At 51.6% G+C, this 18,902-nt stretch overlaps 1 protein-coding gene across 4 annotated transcripts; it reads right to left on the bottom strand.

Annotated features, from left to right (window-relative positions):
- Window positions 1-52: 52 nt before the first annotated feature.
- On the bottom strand, window positions 53-17,700 carry AIFM2 (apoptosis inducing factor mitochondria associated 2). Of its 4 annotated transcripts, none has more exons than XM_061161706.1 (10): window positions 17,610-17,700; window positions 10,127-10,320; window positions 9,655-9,770; window positions 8,383-8,502; window positions 7,583-7,675; window positions 5,010-5,118; window positions 3,780-3,932; window positions 2,424-2,624; window positions 1,942-2,116; window positions 53-316 (listed from the first exon to the last, which is right to left on the bottom strand). In XM_061161706.1, exons 2-9 carry the CDS (start codon window positions 10,302-10,304, stop codon window positions 1,965-1,967), a joined length of 1,122 nt encoding a protein of 373 aa, XP_061017689.1. In that variant the 5' UTR covers window positions 10,305-10,320; window positions 17,610-17,700; the 3' UTR covers window positions 53-316; window positions 1,942-1,964. The 4 variants fall into 4 exon arrangements, with proteins under 4 accessions (XP_061017689.1, XP_061017690.1, XP_061017688.1 ...); XM_061161707.1 differs by having other exon boundaries at window positions 17,606-17,693; XM_061161705.1 differs by having other exon boundaries at window positions 10,127-10,317; window positions 17,610-17,675.
- Window positions 17,701-18,902: the final 1,202 nt, after the last annotated feature.

The following is an 18,902-nucleotide window of genomic DNA, read 5'->3' on the forward strand; positions in this document are numbered from 1 at the left end:
TTTGTTTTTTAAAGAAAATGAAAGGAAAAAAAAAAAAATAAAAGATCCAGTGTCTTTCTTACAATATATTCTTTTATTGCAACGTTGTCCTCAGTCTGAAGAACTGTGTCCCCATGGATGGACACTTCTAGAATGTTATAAATACAACAAGGTCTGTCACTACAGGACCGAGGCTCCCACCATGCCAGGCCCCAGGGCAGACGGCACACAATGGCTTGTGTTTCTCAGGCAGCAGGTCCCGCTTGCAGGAAGGGAGTCTGGTTGGTTGTGGTCCGCAGGAATGGAGGCCTGGGTGAGCCTCCATGGGGTGGCCATCCTTTGGGAGAGAGGCACAGTCTCTCTTAGGCATGGGCAATAGCATGGAACAGACCTGGGCCACAGCCCAGACAGGATAGACCACGAGACCCCAGTGAGGCTGGTATCCTAAGAATTCTGGTCAAGTACCCAGAGGTTAGCAGTAAAAGTAGGCAGCAAGAGACAGGGCAGGCCAGGACAGGGCCTGAATTTATTCAGATGAACTCGTCAGGCTCTTCTCATTAGGCTTATGGTCCCAAATAGGCTTATTCTGATTAGAAGTCCTCTCTCTAATAGAAGAGTCAACTTTTTATTTGTTATACCTTAACATCATTGGTGGCAGGCATTATTGCCACAAGGCTGAGCCTCCAGATAAGTGACATTGGGGTTGGTCAGGAAATCAGAGGAACAAAACCACAGGGTTCCCACAGGGTACCCCTGCTCCAGCATCAGCTAGAGATTTGTCACAAATTTGCCCATGATGCTAGCCTGGAAGCATTCAGGGGTTCCCCTGCTGAACCCCAATCTGTTCCCTGAATGTTAGCCAGATTGCAACCCATGAAAATGGTCACGCTAGCTTGGCTGCCTTTCCTTAAACACCCCCAGCAGCTGGCAGACCAGGCTTCTGTCTTAACCCTTTGGGTCTATAAAAACTCGCTGTCTGGTAGAATGGACTAACCAGGAGGGAAATTTCATCTAATGCTTCTTAAATATAACCTATGGTATATAATCAGGATCTAAAAATATAAATATATGTTTCATGAAGAATAAAGATGGTATGGACTAACAGTTTAAAAATCAGGCTCCTATTAACCTGACTGTTGCAGGATATACAGGCTTCCCCAGCCCCCATGTGATGGGAGAGGTTGGGATCCAGACCATCTCTCCATCCCAGCCCTCTTTCCTTAGCTGGTCTTGTTCAGGCCCTCTTTCCTGCCCTTACAGACAGGGAGATGCTTCCTGCCACCAGGAGAGGGAGCTCTCTCCCCTACTCAGAGCTCTGAATGCCACATACCGCGCGCGCAGGCACACACACACACACACACACACACACAAGCACACACACACACAAGCACGCACACACACACACACACACACCCAAGCCACATACCACACACACACACCCAAGCCACATACCACACACACACACACACACACACCCCCAAGCCACATACCACACACACACACACACCCCAAGCCACATACCACACACACACACACACACCCAAGCCACATACCACACACACACGCGCACGCCACATACCACACACACACACACACACACACACACACACACACACACCCAAGCCACATACCACACACACACGCGCCACATACCACACACACACACACACACACACACACACACCCAAGAGGAGACTGGGGTAGAGAAGGCAGGCTATGCCCTCCTCAGGACCAAGTGAACCCTTCAGCCAGCATGAGTGCAAGAACACCTTTCCAAACCCAGAAAGAGTTCCTTAGGGGGTGTCTTTTTAAACATTAATATCCCTCCCCCTCTCCCAGTTTCTGGTTTTCTATAAATTATGTTTCTGGTCGGTACGTCACAGGAAAAGAGCTTTTGCCCTTAGGCATTTGTCAAGTGGATACCATCTGTCAAGAAATCTGATCCCCAGGCGGCGGTGGTACCTGTCTCTTGCCCGGCTTCCCCATCAGGGTGGAGACTGTTTCATGGTTTTCCAGCTTGTGGAGACCAACAGGTCCCGGCTCTTGGCCAGCCGAACCATGAGCCGCCCCACGTAGAAGCCGCTGATCTGGCCCACGCCATCATTTCTCCCCATGGCCAGGAGGAACGTCAGTGAACCTGTGGAGCAGACATGCACACAATCTAGAATCCTGCTCACCGTTCATGGGCCTTCAACTCCCTGGGCACAAAGCCATCCCGGGGCCTTCAGTGTCCAGGCGGGGAAATGCATATGGCTTTCAGGAAGGTGGCCAAGTCCCCGACATATCTTCCTAGAGCTCTGGGTTGGGATTGGGGGTGTGGGGGCGGGTTCTATCCCCAACTTTCAGAGTGTGTTCTAGCGCTCAGGCATCCTAAAGTCCACAAAGGCTTCTCCGCATCTAACCCAAACTCTCTTAAGACTGTGCCACGTGTGGGGCTTCCTGACCTGGCTTGTAGGTTTTGAGGGGTCTCTGTTTCATGGAGTTGACAATGTTGGCCACGGCAACGTTGGCGTGGAGGCTGGCGTGATAGGCCATCTTGGGCTCCCTCACGTCAGCGCAGTCTCCGATGGCGTAGATGTGGCTGTAACCTTCCACCTGAAGGTACTCGTTCACTCTCAGAGCACCGTTGCCAGCCAGCCGATCACCTGCCAGGAAGAACCAGGCCGAAACCAAGATCCTGAGCTGCCGTGGCCACCTGAACCACAGTGAGGACTGGCCGTGGTGCTGGTCCAGCCACCCTCTAAAGGCACATCCTCAAGAGGCAAGTCTCCTTCCTGGTTTATTTTTGCCTGACCTCCCCACCTCAGAAGGCTTCGTGCAAAGGTGAGGTTACAATTCTAGGGTGGAAACTGGTCAGAAATATCAGAAAGGGTCACTTCTTACAAAGCACACGAGTCTCTATAAGTTACCATGATTAACAAGAATTCACTTACGATGATTAAGTCACAACCTAGGCAAGTCTTGGATTTCCTTCTGAATGAGGATCAGATTTTTTAAATAAATGCAGGACTTTAATAAATGATAAACTTTTCTTTATAAGGGACTTTAAACAATTTATCTTTGGAAATATAACATTAGGTGTTAAGTCCTGGGATCTCTGTACATTTTAAACCCTTGATCCCACCCCCAAACAGCCAGGACTAGTTTCTTTCTGGATCATTCTTTTCTGCTAGACACACAACAGGAGCTTCTTATCTAGGAAAGGTACTGGGGAGCATATGACGGGGACCTGGGGACACACCCACAGTGGGGCCTGAGAAGGAACCACTGCGTCTCCAGCTCACAGATGGAGCCGTGGGTCCAGCTCCCTCATCTCCATTTTAGTTCAATAGGTCAATGCTGAGCTTTAAGAACAAGAGGTTTCATTATCGCCCCCGTTCCTCAAGATGGTTCCAAGCTCAAGTGGCCAAATGTCTGGGTCAGGATTTGGGGAGAGCGGCACCTATGGACAGAGAAAGGCCTGACCCTGGAATTTCCCCTGCATCTGCAGAGAAAAGTTAACAGAAAGCAAACCCTTCTCTCGGAAACCTGTTTCCATCTCTCACCACTAGGGGGCGGGATCCGATTTTGGAAGAATCTGGTCACTTTGGGCACCTTGAGCTAAGTCACCATCAAAACAGCAGAGGGAAGCACAGCAGGAGTGGACCTGAACTTGAAGTTTGATGTCACCATTCAGAAGAAACCAAATGAGCTGTTGAGACAAGGTAGGGGTGGGGGGCAGAGTCCTGCAGGACCTTTCCAGGGGCTGGAGAGAGAAGAGGCAGCCTGCGGAGGGGCCCACCACTGAGCCTCCCACTTACCAAACGCGCTGCGGTAGGCTGCACTGTTGATCTTGATACCGTTGCAGACAATCACCAGGTTGGCGGCCACCTCCGTGCCTTTGTCCGTCTGCACCTTGATGCACTCGCAATACTCGTTGACGGGCAGTGCCTCCAGGTTGCTCACCCGCTCACCTGTCAGGGGAGGCTGGTTGACCAGGAGGCTGGCAGAGGGCAGGTGTGTCTCCGAGGCTGAGGCCCAAGCCAGGGCTGGCCTAACAGCTGGAGACTAGGGCGCTTTGCAGCCCCGAGAAGCACCAGCGGGACCCAAGGGGAGGCAGGTTCCAAGAAGCAACTTGGGGAAATGAGGTTGAGTTTCCCAAGAGGTTCTGCGAAAAGCTATTTGAGGAAACTGACCTCCTGAATGTGTACTCCACTAGCCCAGCCAGGCAGGACGAGCCCTCCAGGCTCACCCCCGTGAGGGGCAAGGTAAGTCGAGGGGCCCACTGTCCTTGCTGCCTGGAGGAGGGCTGTACAGCCACTTTCATGAAGCCCAGGAGCCAGGAGGGCTCTCACGGAGCAGACACCTCACCCTCCCAGCAAAAGGTGAGCGGGTTGGGCAGTGAACTGGGGGGTCACACCCCCAGAACAAGAGCCCCACCCTAACATGCTGGGTAGATCTCTCCCCTCCTGCTCTGGACAAAAGCCACACTCTTCACCACTCTCAAAAAGTGAAATTATTAGTCACTCAGTTATGTCTGACTCTTTGTGACCCCATGGACTGTAGCCTGCCAGATTTCCTCTGTCCATAGAATTCTCCAGGCAAGAATACTGGAGTGGGTTGCTGTTCCCTTCTCCAGGCAATCTTCCCGACCCAGGGATAGAACCTGGGTCTAGATTCTTTACCATCTGAGTCACAGAGAAGTCCCACCACCCTCAAAATACAAACCAAAAACACCTCTTCTCTCCACCAAAGAGATATCATAATTGAGGTCGAATCTTTTACGTGATTTTTAAACCATTCAACAAATGGGTCCCACCTGTACTCCGTCCAAAGCAACAGCCAGGACGGTGCTGCCTCCACGACACGGAAATCTGTCAGGACTGGGGCCTCGGCCCTGCCCAGACACACGTCCAGCAGGACAACGCGGCTAAACGGGCACGGAACAGAGAGCCTGGGGCTGAGCGCAGCCACCCTCACTCGGACTGTGGGCAGAAGAAACCAAGCCTCTGCCGGGGAGAGGGGCCGGGCAGGAGGGGCCTTGCACGTACTCAGCAGCAGCTGCACGCCTTTCCGGAGCAGGATCTCCTTCACTTCCTGCCGGACACAGGGCAGGAGCTCTGTGTCTGCGAGGGCCATCTGGGAGTGAATGAGAGTGACCTGGGGGCAAAGAACCACAGGGCAGAGAGAAACCACTGAGTCTCCCGCTCACACAGAGAGGACTGAAAACGCAACAGCGCTTCTCCCGCACCTCCTCCCAGCTTCCAGTTTACAGGTGAGGAATCTGAGGCCCCAGCGAAGTAAGTGGCCCACTGGCAGACCAGTTACAAGACAGTAAAGAATCCACCTGCTATGCAGGAGACCCAGGTTCGATCTCTGGGTCAGGAAGGCCCCCTGGAGAAGGGAATGGCTATCCAGTCCAGTGTTCTTGCCTGGAGAATCCCATGGACAGAAGAGCCTGGCGGGCTACATTCCATGGGGTCGCACAGAGTTGGACACAACTGAACAACTAGCACATTCACTTTCAGACCAGTTAATGGTGAGCTGGGCTGGAACCCATATCTCCTAGACTGGAATTCTTTCAGATGTGCCAATGCTTCTTGACACATACCTCACTGAGGGCCATGTGGAAAATGATTTTCAAGCATCCTTGGGCACTTACACAGTCTCTATGTAAGCCATCGACACTCTGTAAATCAGGCTGACATTTACACTAAAGCTGGTTCTAAAACTGGTGCTTCCAGACATGTCTGTCTGCTGCCTGGGTCAGTGCAGTGAAGTGGAAGGCAGCTTGTAGAGATGTTCAGAGCTTGGACTTTGAAATCAGACTGGCTGGGTTGAAATCCCATCTCAGATATCTACTCAGACACCTCCCAAAAACTTCGTAAGGTGGACAGTCCCACTCAGAGGGATTTTGTAATGATGAAATGACAAAGGAAGTAGGAAGCCCATAGCTCAGCACATGTACGTGTGTACTCAGTCATGTCTCTTTGGGTCCCTATGGACTGTAGCCCACCAGGCTCCTCTGTCCAGGGGATTTCCCAGACAAGAATACTGGAGCAGGTTCTCATTTCCACCTCAAAAGGATCTTCCTGACCCAAGGATTGAACCCTCATCTCCTGCATTGGCAGGTGGGTTCTTTACTGCTGAACCACCTGGGAAGCCCCAACTCAGCACATACTGACTCCTTAACAAAGGGTAACTACTATTACTCTTACCTGTCTACTAATTATAAACACATAAGAATTATACTGAGTTATTTACTACTTCAGACCAGTCTGTACCCCATAAATCAAAATTAATCAACTTCTACCTCAGTCACTCATAATAATTTCCAATAAATCATCAGAGAATAGCCATATAATTAAATGAGCCTATATTGATCTTACTTTTCAAAACCAACCTGCCTTTCCCTAGGGAAAAAGAACCAGCCATAGGCTCCACATGGCTCCCAGAAGCTGATCTGGCATCAGCTACAGGCAAGCTCTCGCCTCATGAATCCATAATCACTGATCATCACTCAGCCCTCGGAGAAGGCAATGGCAACCCACTCCAGTACTCTTGCCTGGAAAATCCCATGGACGGAGGAGCCTGGTAGGCTGCAGTCCATAGGGTCGTGAAGAGTTGGACACAACTGAGTGACTTCACTTTCACTTTCCACTTTCATGCATTGGAGAAGGAAATAGCAACCCACTCCAGTGTCCTTGCCTGGAGAATCCCAGGGACAGTGGAGCCTGGTGGGCTGCCATCAATGGGGTCGCAGAGAGTCGGACACGACCGAAGCGACTTAGCAGCAGCAGCAGCAGCACTCAGACCTACGTTGAGCCTTTAGAGCCTGCTCCCTTTCTCTCCAAGATGCCAGCAAGTTCTCTATCCCTCCATAAACAGGAGCAGAGCCACCCTCTCACAGGCAGGAAACAGTGCTGGCCAGTCCTTCCCCAGCAGGGGCTGTGAGGGGTGCACTGCAGGGTCCCCCTATCTGTCCAGGAAGAAGACTACTGTCTCTTATCCAGAAAAAGTGAAAGTGTTAGTCACTCAGTCACATCTCACTCTTGCAACCCTATGGACTGTAGCCTGCCGGTCTCCCCTGTCTGTAGGATTCTCCAGGCAAGAATACTGGAGTGGGTTGCTGTTTCCTCCTCCAGGGGATCTTCCTGACCCAGCAATCAAACCTGGGTCTGCTGCATTGCAGGCAGATTCTTTACCGTCTGAGTCACCAGGGAAACTCAGCTCTTTCCCAGACAAGACACCAATGAGGATATCTTTGACCAAGCTGGTTGTCAGCAAAAAGAGGTAATCAAAGTTTCTATCACAAAGGAGAAATTGCTGCAGGGTACACGGGAGTTAATCCTTTGTAATATTCCCCCCCTGGGCTTGATCCTCCAGGTTGGCCTAGAGAGCAGAACCTCTCACTGAACGATGGCATACCCTAGCTCTCCAGGAAGAATTCCCAGCAGAATGGGACTTTAGGGGGGGTCCAGTACAGAGAGCAGGAGATAAGAAACACGTGCTCCCACTTTATGTTAATGGGACTCCCTTCCCAGGCCCTGAGCAAATTCTGATGTTCATTAGACAAAAAAAGAAGCCCACTTTGGGGAGTTCAAAGCCAAGGTCACTGGCCTACCTCTTTCTCCGGGTATTCCGTTTTAATCTCTGCAGCCATCTCCACTCCTGCAGAGCCTCCTCCCACCACCACAATGGACTGTGAGCGCTGGACCTGGAGAAGCAAGAAATGTAAGCACACCCTCAAGTCCACCCCACCTCTGGGTCCAGACTAGGAAGTGGGTACCTTGACCAAGGAAGCATAGAGAACCCTTTCCAAGTTCAGGGTCCAAATATGCTTCCTGGGGGTCAGGCTTTTGCTGGGTGTCTCCCTGCATTTCTTACTAAGCTCTCACTACCTGCCCACCTTGCAGATGAGCGGATCTGTCTGAGATCATAGGCTAGGTTCTTAACTTCAAGTCTAACGTCTGCTCATGACTATGTGAGAAGTTCCCCAGGCCTCTCAGTGGCTTTGCAGAGAGGGAAAGGCCTGACCTCGGTCACACGGCTGCATGACCTTCTCCGGGTCCCCATGCCTCATCTATTCAATGGGGACAGACCCATTCCACCCACCTCTCAGGATCCCCGTGAGAACCAAGAGCATGGATCCAAGCCCGCTCTGTAAAACACATGCCCTGTACAAACAGGAGCCAACAGCTACATGAGCAGGTCTAGATGCCCATGTCCAGACTTCATGACAGGTCCAAAGGTCTTCTCCCAGGAGCCTCTTTCTGGTAACTCTGCATCTCTACAGTGCCTCTGCAGCCCCAGACACCTCCTGGGGGCTCCCTGCTGCAGCCCCTGGTGTCCCACAGCTGTTTCAGTCTCCAGGGCCCCCCCGGCTCTGTCCTCAATCCCCACCCCTGGCAGTGGGCAGCTCACCTGCGTCACCATGTCCTCATAGGCCTGAATGGCCATCTGCTGGCTGGAAACCTGGTTAAACTTGCCCGGGAAGAGCCCAGTGCTGCCCGTGGCCAGGATGAGATGTGAAAAGGATAGGGCCTAGGAGGAGCAAGGGAAAAAAAGGTGAGGGTAGAGCCTGGGCTTTGGTATCCAATCCCAGGCTCCACCAGGCAAAAAACTATTTCTGGGGAATAAGTAGGATTCTAGCTTCCAATGTGGAGTTAGTCTAGAATCTCCCTATTACTACCATTATTTTAGAAGAAACTTCCCCCATCCTGGCCAAAAGAAGAAAAAAAAAAAAAAGGGGGGGGGGGAGGAAATCCTGTTTGGAACGTAAATATTGGGCTGGCCAAAAAGTTCATTCATTCAGGTTTTTCCATAAGATGTTACAGATATAAAATTGACAAAGGCAGAGCTGCTCTGATGGGAGGGAGACTGGAGGGTCTGTATCCCACTCAGCTCCCCACTCCCCCATGGAGGCCTGATATGCCCTCAGGGACCCAAAACCACAGGATAAGGAGGTTCTCTATCACCATGCCAAGCAGAGGTTCTATAGTCTTAAAATTGATTCAAGGAGGACTGATTCACAAGAAACCACACACTCACTAAAGACAGGAATTGGAGCCCCTTTGTCCAACCCCCACTTAGCTTTGACTAGAGCAGAGGGCCAGGCTGGAGGGGACCCTCCAGCGGGTGGGCAGGTGGCAGCTCACTGATAGATTTCTGGTCCGTTGGGGATCCACCAGGCCCTGAACTTACGCCATGCTGAGGAGCCCAAACTCCAGGAGGAAAACCTCTGCACCCCTCCCCCACTGGGTGATGTGGGATCATGGCACCTACCCTTTGATTCCAGACAGCGAGGGGGCCTCTGGGCTGGGCAAAAAAACTGCCTGGGTCCACATGCTGGTGGAGTCTTTCCAGCTGTGGGGTCTCGGGCAAGCCTCTTAAGTTCGGGGTGAGCTGAGACTACTCCACCTCCCTCGCAGGGTCACGGTGGGCATTAAAGGAGAACACATGAGGCTTGAGACAGTGCCTGGCATACAGGGAGGGCTCCAAAAATGTCTGCGCCACTCTCCTGTGGCCGCTGGGGTCTGGCCTCGGCTCAGGAGGCATCTGCTATCTTCCAGGCACAGGGCAGGGATGGGGGTGCCTCGTCCCTGAGGAGACCAGCCCAGGTATCCTCCCACCAGCAACCACATCCCAGGGGCCTCCTGAAGTCAGCTGAGAACTGCCAGCCCCCGCTGGACTCACCTGGCCATCCTCCAGCAGCACCGTCTGATTCTTCAGGTCTATCCCGACCACCAGGCCCTGCCTGAAGTTTTCCTTGAAGGTCACCGAGTAGGAAATGAATGTCTTTTTGGCAAACCCTGAGGAAAGGATAGAAAGGAGGTCGTGGTATAAAGCTGGGCTGCCCACAGGAGGCCAGAATAACTCAGAACCCATCCTGAGCTGCATGACAACAGCGACACCCTTGGTTAAACGACCCCTGGGTAGCCACTACCCCTTAAAGCACTCAGTCTGAGCCCCAGGTCCTCAAGGAAGCTCACACTCTGACTTCTGGGGCCTTCATGTGGTAGCTGCTTAAGTGGGCAGGGACTTAAGATTCCCCAGAACTTGTCAATGGTGGAATTTGGGCAGCTTTCTGTAAAGGCAGAAAACCACGCTCTGACCCAGTAGTGAGGAGGCCACTATCACAAAGAAAGCCCCAGAGAGGGCCCCTTACCGCTCTCCACAGAGGCCCGGAGGGCTGCCACGTTGTGGTGGAAGGAGTCCTTCATGTCCACCAGCACAAAGGGGATGTTCAGCGCCTGCAGCTGGCTGGCGGCAGCAATGCCACCAAAGCCCCCACCCACGATCACAACGTGCACGGCTCCTGTGTCCATCGAGACCTGGGACCCCATCTTGGACTGGGCACTACTGGGATAGGAGGAAAGACCACATCAGATTCAGGGGGGCTCACGGCTGAGAAGGCAGAGGTGGGCCCACAGCAAAAAAGGCCTCAAATGCCAAGACTTGATCTTCTGAAAGCATGCAATCACCTTTCAGTGAAACTCCAATTTTTGTAAAATTTGAATTAAATTCGAAAGGAACAAAGGGTTTCCTAATTCCATCTCATCCTCCCAGCCCCCTAGTTCCCTTCTCCAAGGCATCTACTACCAAGTTTATATGAATCCTTCCAGAGACATTCTGTGCACCTACAACCATGATTATTTTTTTTTTTGCACACATTAAACAACTATTTTGCACTTATTTTCACTCATTAATATATTTATTCACTCACTTATATAAGTTAATGAACCTCTTGCTCTTCAATGTGTTCTGTGCTGAGGATGCCGTAGTCAGAGACAGACAGAAAGATAAGGCTTAGCCCTTGTAAGGGAGGATTTCAAACTCAAAGGGCCAGTGGACGATGTAGGAAGCTGGGTAGGTGCACAGTAATGAGAAACAGTGGGTATACCTCTGGGGAACTGGTAAGCAGAGGTCACATTAAAGGAACTAACAAAATTCTTTAAGGACCGCACTAAGCCGACAGGGGCCAGATTCCACCCAGCTCACAGGTCACCAGCTTCAGCCCCAGGTCTATGGAGATCAGTTAGCCAGTAAGACAACCAGCCTATAAAATAGGCTGCAGTGAGAGGCCATGACAGTGGGATCAGGAGGAGGGGGCTGCTGGAACAGAACGGGTACAAAGGAACTGCAGGGTGACATCCCCCAGGAGAGAGGGGACAGGAAGAAATCTCTGCTGAGAGAACAAACAGTGCTGGTTAAGGACCAAGAAGGAAGTCTGCGGGTGAGAAAGAGGCTGGAGATGTGCTGATCTTGAGGGCTCCAGGGAGAGGGGCAGGCGATACAAGGTCCTACTTGATGTCCAAGAAAGGGGACCTGCAATCAAAGAGAACATCTGCGAGGAAAGAAGGCCAGGTTTGCAGGCCAAGTGTGGCCCAGGCTCACACACACACACGTGAGTGCAGTGAGGAAGCAGACAGCAAGCTGCCAATAAGCGATGCAGAAGCACGTTCCAGCCCGCCTGGTACCCTCTCAGGCAGCACTGCAGGTAACTGGAAGGCCACCACTCTGTCCTGCATCATCTGTGTGGTCTGGGGCACAACACCTCCCCTCTCTGGGCCTTCATTTACCCTCTGTAATGGGAGGGGCCAGCCCGCAATGTCCTTAAACAGTAGTTTTCCAAGATACAGTGGCCCCCAGATCTTCCCACACTTATGGGGGCAGCTTATGGTTGGACCTCCAGGCACTGTTGCCACTGGTATTCAAATACACACTAATATCTCCTCTGGGGAAGTAAAAACCTGGGTGAGGGAGGGCAGATCTGGCATAGGAGATTGGAGGGAGTTTAACTTTGCCTCTCATTGACTAAACGGTCCCCAATGTATTGAAACTTATGCATTCTACCATTTTTCTTAATTACGACTTTTTTTTATTGAAGGAGAAATATCAATAACCTCAGATATGCAGATGACACCACCCTTATGGCAGAAAGTGAAGAACTAAAGAACTAAAGAGATGAAAATGAAAGAGGAGTGAAAAAGTTGGCTTAAAGCTCAACATTCAGAAAACTAAGATCATGGTATCTGGTCCCATCACTTCATGGGAAATAGATGGGGAAACAGCAGAAACAGTGGCTGACTTTATTTTTCTGGGCTCCAAAATCACTGCAGATGGTGATTTCAGCCATGAAATCAAAAGATGCTTACTCCTTGGAAGGAAAGTTATGACCAACCTAGATAGTATATTAAAAAGCAGAGACATTACTTTGTCAACACAGGTCCATCTAGTCAAGGCTATGGTTTTTCCAGTGGTCATGGATGGATGTGAGAGTTGGACTACGAAGAAAGCTGAGCGCAGAAGAATTGATGCTTTTGAACTGTAGTGTTGGAAGACTCTTTAGAGTCCCTTGGACTGCAAGGAGAACCAACCAGTCCATCCTAAAGGAGATCAGTCCTGGGTGTTCACTGGAAGGACTGATGTTGAAGCTGAAACTCCAATACTTTGGCCACCTGATGCGAAGAGCTGACTCATTTGAAAAGACCCTGATGCTGGGAAAGATTGAGGGCAGAAGGAGAAGAGGACGACAGAGGATGAAATGGTTGAATGGCATCACCGACTCAATGGACATGAGTTTGGGGAAACTGCGGGAGTTGGTGATAGACAGGGAGGCCTGGCGTGTTGCAGTTCATGGGGTCGCAAAGAGTTGGACACAATTGAGCGACTGAACTGAAATGAATTGCTTTACAATATTTTATTGGCCTCTGCCATATGTCAACATGAATCAGTTTTACAAATGAGAAACTGACAGGGCTGGGACCAAAACAAGCCCCCCAGCAGGTATTGTCACTTTTGTGGTCCCAGGCCCTCAGACAGGTTGTCCAGATATAGCCCGAGGAGTGTTCATCAGGCTGAATCTACCAACTGGGCCAGGACCCAAGAGGCCCCCAGGGACCAGCCAGGGACAGAAGCAGACCCCAGGAACTGAACAGGGCCGGGGAATGTGGCAGGTGGTCAGGCAGGCTATGGAAGGGGCACATTTCATCTGCCCCCTTCAACATGGCCCCCCTCTGTGCCAGCCTGCCCTTGGGGCCAGCAGTCAGTGAGGTCAGAGAACCACCCAGAGAGCTCTGCTTCCAAAGCCAGGAGGGCCATAGGACTAAGAGAGGCTACCAGCTTGTTGGGGAGAGGGGTCCACCATGGGCCACCCAGGGAAGCTTGAGCTGGAGCCTTGAAAAACAGCTGGGGCCAGGGGCCTTCATCATAGAGGAAATAGCTTAGGCCAAGAAGTCCAGTGGCAGGAAGGGAGGGAGTATGAAGGGTTCAAGGAACAGGTTTGGGCAGCCAGGAAAGCAGGTGACAGGGGCCAGCACACACAGAGGACTGTCATGTCAGACCGGTGTCTGGGCCTACAGGCTTCCCTGAGGTCCTCACAGGGAAGAAAGCCCCGTGAGCCCAACACAGGCTGGACGGGCAATGGGTTAGTCAAAGGAGTTGAACTCCTGCTCCCTCAGCGCCCCTGGGATCATTCACTGATTCCCCAGAGAGCAAACCCTGGCCTCACCCAACTAGGCACAGCCCTCGATAAACGTGAACTGATTCTCTAGTTGTCCAGGTGCAGAGTTTGGGGCCTGAGCACATACCCAGGCCCCAGCAGGGCTGCTGGAGCCGGGTTGGGGAGGGGAGGGGAGGCGTTTCTTAGCCACAAGCTGCCTGAGGCCCCTCTCCTGGAATCCGCCCTCCTCTCTCCTCCACTGACCCCTGACACACCCACTCGCGGACTGGGGGCCTGGCGGTGCTCCAGCCCATTCCACCCTTTCTCCTCAGCAGCCTCCCTTGCCCAACACTCTTGGACACCCGCCTCTCCCTTGGCTCGTCTGATGCCAATTCTCACCTGGCATCGGGGTGCCAAGGACAACTGGACTCCCCTCTGATCAGCCCTGACCTACTTCACCAGACACCTAAACCCTTGGCTTAAGCTACGGATCTACACTCCCAGACATACACCCTGTAGGTGCTCAGAAAGCAAGTGTGCAATTGGTGATGTTGAATTATAGGTTCTAACATAGTAGCAGTGCTGGGCAAACAGCCTCAACCAATGGGCAACTCCATCAATGGAAACCTCCACCAATGGGAGATGATAGGCTACGCTATTATATACCCATACAGTGGAATATTCTGGAGGCAATTTTACACTGGAAGAATTTTTACATGAAAAGTTTGTTCGTGGTTCATCCACACCCACAGATTACACAAGACCCAGAGAGAACCATAGCATAAACTATGTTCTGTGGGTGATTATGTCAATGTAGGTTCATCAGATGTGACAAACGCAGCACTCTGGTGTTGCATGTGTCAGACAGAGGGCGTATAGGAAATTTCTGTGCCTTCCACTCAGCTTTGCTGTGAACCTACAACTACTCTAGAAACATCATAAAGTCTTAAAAAAAAAAGCTTGTCCATGAAAAAGTCAGACAATAGAACAGCACATAGAGCCTGATCTCACTTGTGGACCACCAAGCACAGGCACCTAACTACACCTACACACATACACGTAACGATGACAACAGCAGGCATCCACGGAGCTTTCAACAACATCTTTGCATTTAGGAGAGGGGGTTCCTCTTCATTTTGGCAAGAACTTCAGGAACGTGCCCAAGATTAATCCTCGGCAGTCTGACCACATCTGCACTCTAAACCTAAATGCTAATAGTGCTTGCCAGATGATGTTTTTTTTACTTTCTTCTTTGAGCTTTTTTCCTCTTTTTTTTGTACTGTTTGAATATTTTTAAGTGAGTATAACACTTTACAGAAATAATAAAGTTTTAAAGGCAGGGCAGGCCTCCTACTACAATTTTCTAAATTGAGATATTTGGGGGATTTCTCTGGCAGTCCAGTGGTAGGACTCTGCACTTTCACTGCCAAGGGCCCAGATTCAATCCCTGGTCAGGGAACCAAGATTCCGTAAGCCATGCGGTGCAGTGAGATGTTTTTCATATATTATGAAACTCACTATCTCAGAGTGTACAACCCAGTGGATTCTAGTACATTCGTAAAGTTGTACAACAGTCACCACAATCTAATACCAGAACATGTTCATCACTACTCCCCCTAAAAAAGACTCCATATTCATTAGCATTCATTTCTCATTCCTTCCTCCCTCCAACCCCGAAATCATTAATCTTTCTGTCACTATAGATGTGCCTATTCCATACCTTTTGCCTCTGGTTTCTTTCACTTGGCATGATATTTTCAATATTCATCCAAGCTGTAACTTGTATCAGTATTTCTTTTTTTTTTTTAATGGCTGAGTAATATTCTATTGTGTGGAGAAACCACAATGTGTTTATTGTTTAGTCCACTGATGGACATTTGGGTTGTTTCCCCCTTTTGGCTAAAGTGAACAATGCTGCTATGAAAGTACAACTCTTTGTGTGAACAAAAAATTCTCTTGAGTATATACCTGTGAGTGGAATTGCTGGGTCCCATGGTAACTCTAGACTTCACTTTTTGAGGAATTGCAAACCCACCATCTGATTTTACTGATCATCAAGCCAAGAGAATGAGCACAGAGGATCTTAACTGAATCTTCCCAGATGCAGAAATGTTAGCATAAAAGAAGGTCCAAGAGAACAAATCTTAAGTGTCCAGTAACTCCTAAGTAATGCTATCTTTGCCCCTTCCCCAACACACACACACACAATCTGGTTTAGACTCAGATTTTCTCAGTAAATCCTGTTTCCTCTGCCAAGGACACCCAGCCTGATCCCAATGGGACTCTTCTCTAATAAAACAAAGGGCTTTCAGGAATCTACTGAAAAACACGGAAGTTAATTTAGGCCAAAGCTGTGAAGAGGTCATGCTTCAGAAGCCACACAGTGGGAAACACGTGGGCTCTGATCAAAGGGTGGATATCACCCCAGAATTGTTTCATAGAGATTACAAATAAAACCCACTGCTTTCTGAGCTCACTGGTTATGCCCAAGGTAGATTCCACAGCCATTTCCAGAGTGGCTGACCTGGATGAGAGGGCCTAGTGTGCCTGCATGCGTGAGTGTGTGCGTGCGTGCGTGAGTGTGTGCGTGCGTGCTAAGTTGCTTCATTCGTGTCCAACTCTTTGCAACTCCATGGACTGTAGCCTGCCAGGCTCCTCTCTCCAGGGAATTCTCCAGGCAATAATACTGGAGTGGGCTGCCATTTCCTTCTCCAGGGGATCTTCCTGACCCAGGGATCGAATCCGCGTCTCCTGCATTGCAGGTGGATTCTTTACCACTGAGCCACCGGGGAAGACCTGAGAGGGCCTAGAGAGTGACTCAACACACCATGAATATACCCCTCCCCACGGGGGAAGGCAAAGGGGTGGGTGGCCTCCCTCGCTGGACACCAGGGCCCAGGCTGAGAGTGGGTGCTCCACAGCCAGCTCCTCAGGAAACATATGCAGAACAAAACCCCAAAAGACCAGTTTCCGAAAAGGACTCAAAGTCTGAAGAGGGGGTTGTCGTTTCATGTCCCAGGAGAGGGCATTTTTGGACAGACAGGTTCCTTCATGTGTCGTATAGCCTCTGGTGCTGAAACGCAGGCCACACAACTTGTACAGTCTCCTGGGAGCCAGTCACTTTGTGGTTCCCTTAACATCCCCCCAGTCTGTGCCTGGACCCTGGCTTCCTCATTTCACCACCAGACACAGAGATCAGGCTGGCCCTGGAGCACACCTGCTCTGCCCAGCTCCTCACTTACCTGCTGGATAGTCCTGAGCAAAGGCCCGTCCACCTGGGCCTCATCTCCCACTCTGAAACGGACCCTCCAGATGAGAGGTTACTCACCTCTCCTTGGAGTTATTCACGCGCTCCTTGGAGGCCTCTGAGAGCTTGGGGCACTTACATACCCAAGGAGGCCTCCTTGATGTTTTAACACGTTTACATATTTTGAACACAAGGTGCAGAGCTGGGACACGCGGAAGCCCCTTCCCAAACTATGTCTGAACCTCTGCCCTGTGCCTGCCCTGCTGTGGGACCATCAACTCCCAAGGGCCTTGCCCCTCCCCATCTCATGGTACAATCAAGGGCCAGAGAGAGTGTAACCAGAGGGGAAAGACAGGGTGTATTTAATGGGTGCTTTGAAAGAAAAATGCCAGACATCAGGCACCAAAAGCCCCTCCCACCCGATCAGGAGTTCCTGGACCCCGCCGGCCCATCCGAGTTACTTGAGTCACCTCTGGCCTTAGTTTCCGGGAAAGCTGGAGCTCCGTGGAGAAGCGGACCTCCCAGTGCACCCTGGAGCCTATGGGCACTGGGTAATCCCCGCATTTTCCTCCTGACCCTGAGGCTTTGCTCCTGCCTTGTGACACCGGCTTCAATCCGCCCACGGCGGCTTCCACCATCTAGTTGCGACCCTCGCAGCCCTCCCGGGACGGGGGTTGGGGGAGGGTGTCTGTCTTACTTGGGAAGACTTAGGACGGATCTCCAGGGTAGGGGGTGAACGGGGTGACAGGCAAGTTTGCTCCATCCTCGCTGGGGCAAACTTCCCCCTTGACTTTTAGGGGACCTGGGGGCGGTGCAGGCCTGAACCCCGCTTCCCATACAGCTCGCCCTCTCCTCCCAAGGCCACATCGGGCACCCCGGCCCCCGACGCTGTTCCGGGCATCATGGGGCCCAGCAGGCGCGAGGGTCCCAGAGAGCTCGCCCGGCGCGCCCCTTACCTACCGGCGGCCTCTCGCCGCTCCGGCTCCCGCCAGCAGCTCCCGTTGTCGCCGCCCGGCCCGAGGCCCCGCCCGGGCCGGCGTGACTCGGCGCGTCCTCCCTCCAGCCTGGGCTGTGCCCCCGGCGGCCCCCCAGGGAACTGCAGCCGCCGGGAGTCACCTGGCCCAACCGTGTGCCCTTGGCCCCTGCGGCCGAGGCCGCCCGCGCTGCGCCGGCCCGGCTCCCCTGCCGGACCCGCTACCAGGCGTCGTTCCTTGGAGCGCGGGCTCCGACGCGGGCTGTGGGACCCCGGCGGCGCGATCACCAGTCTTCTGCCCTCGCTTAGGTAACAAGTTGAGCACCTAATCCATGCCTGGTATTGTGCTAGGCGCCTGTAAAACAGACAGGTATGGTTTCTGCTTTCCTCGAGGTTGATACTCTGGGGAAAGATACTAAACTGCAAAAAAAAAAAAAAACAACAACAACAACAACTATATATATCACTAGTTGCAGTAAGAAAGATTGGGGGCAAGAGAAGGGTGCCAAGGCCTCTCTCCAAGGATAAGTTAGCCCTGGGCAGAGGGGAGGCAAGTGTACTCCGGGTGTGCAAAGAGGCAGGATAAAGAACTGCCAATGGGAGCATTGCAGGGGAGGTTGGGGACAGAGCAGCCCAGCATGGCAGGATGGCACAAGCTTCCAGGCCCTGGTGAAGACTGTCCAGGACAATGGGGAGGCACTGCCGGGTTTGTTTGTTTGTTGGGTTTGTTGTTTGGGGTTTTTTTGGGGGGTGGGGAGGGATTGTTTTGGTTTTGGTTTATTTTTGGCCACAGCATGAGGGATCTTAGGAACTCATGCCCCTGCAGTGGAAGCGTGGAGTCCTAACCACTGGACCACCAGGGAAGTCCCACTGCTGGGTTTTATGCAGAAGAGTGAAGTCTGAGTTATGTTGGGGGGTGAAAAGATGGGGGAATAGAGGGCTGCTTGAAACTGGGGGAACTAGGTAGGACGAGAGTCCAGGGGGAAGAAGAAAGCGGTTGGACTCAGATCTGTCAAGAAATGTACTGAAGCAAACTGGAGGTAGGATCGAGCCAAATTGGTGACAGATAAGCCATCTTCTGGAGAAGGAAATGGCAACCCACTCCAGTGTTCCTGCCTGGAGAATCCCACAGCCAGAGGAGCCTGGCAGGCCACAGTCCACAGGGTCACCAACAGTCAGACACAACTTAGTGAAACGATTAAGCCATCTTCATCTATTTGATGCAAATAGCACTTACACGAAGTGTTGTAGAAAAGAGTCGATGGAAACAAAAATAAAGA

This window comes from Dama dama, chromosome 15, assembly GCF_033118175.1.
Source record: "Dama dama isolate Ldn47 chromosome 15, ASM3311817v1, whole genome shotgun sequence".
In the NCBI taxonomy this organism is placed as follows: domain Eukaryota; kingdom Metazoa; phylum Chordata; class Mammalia; order Artiodactyla; family Cervidae; genus Dama; species Dama dama.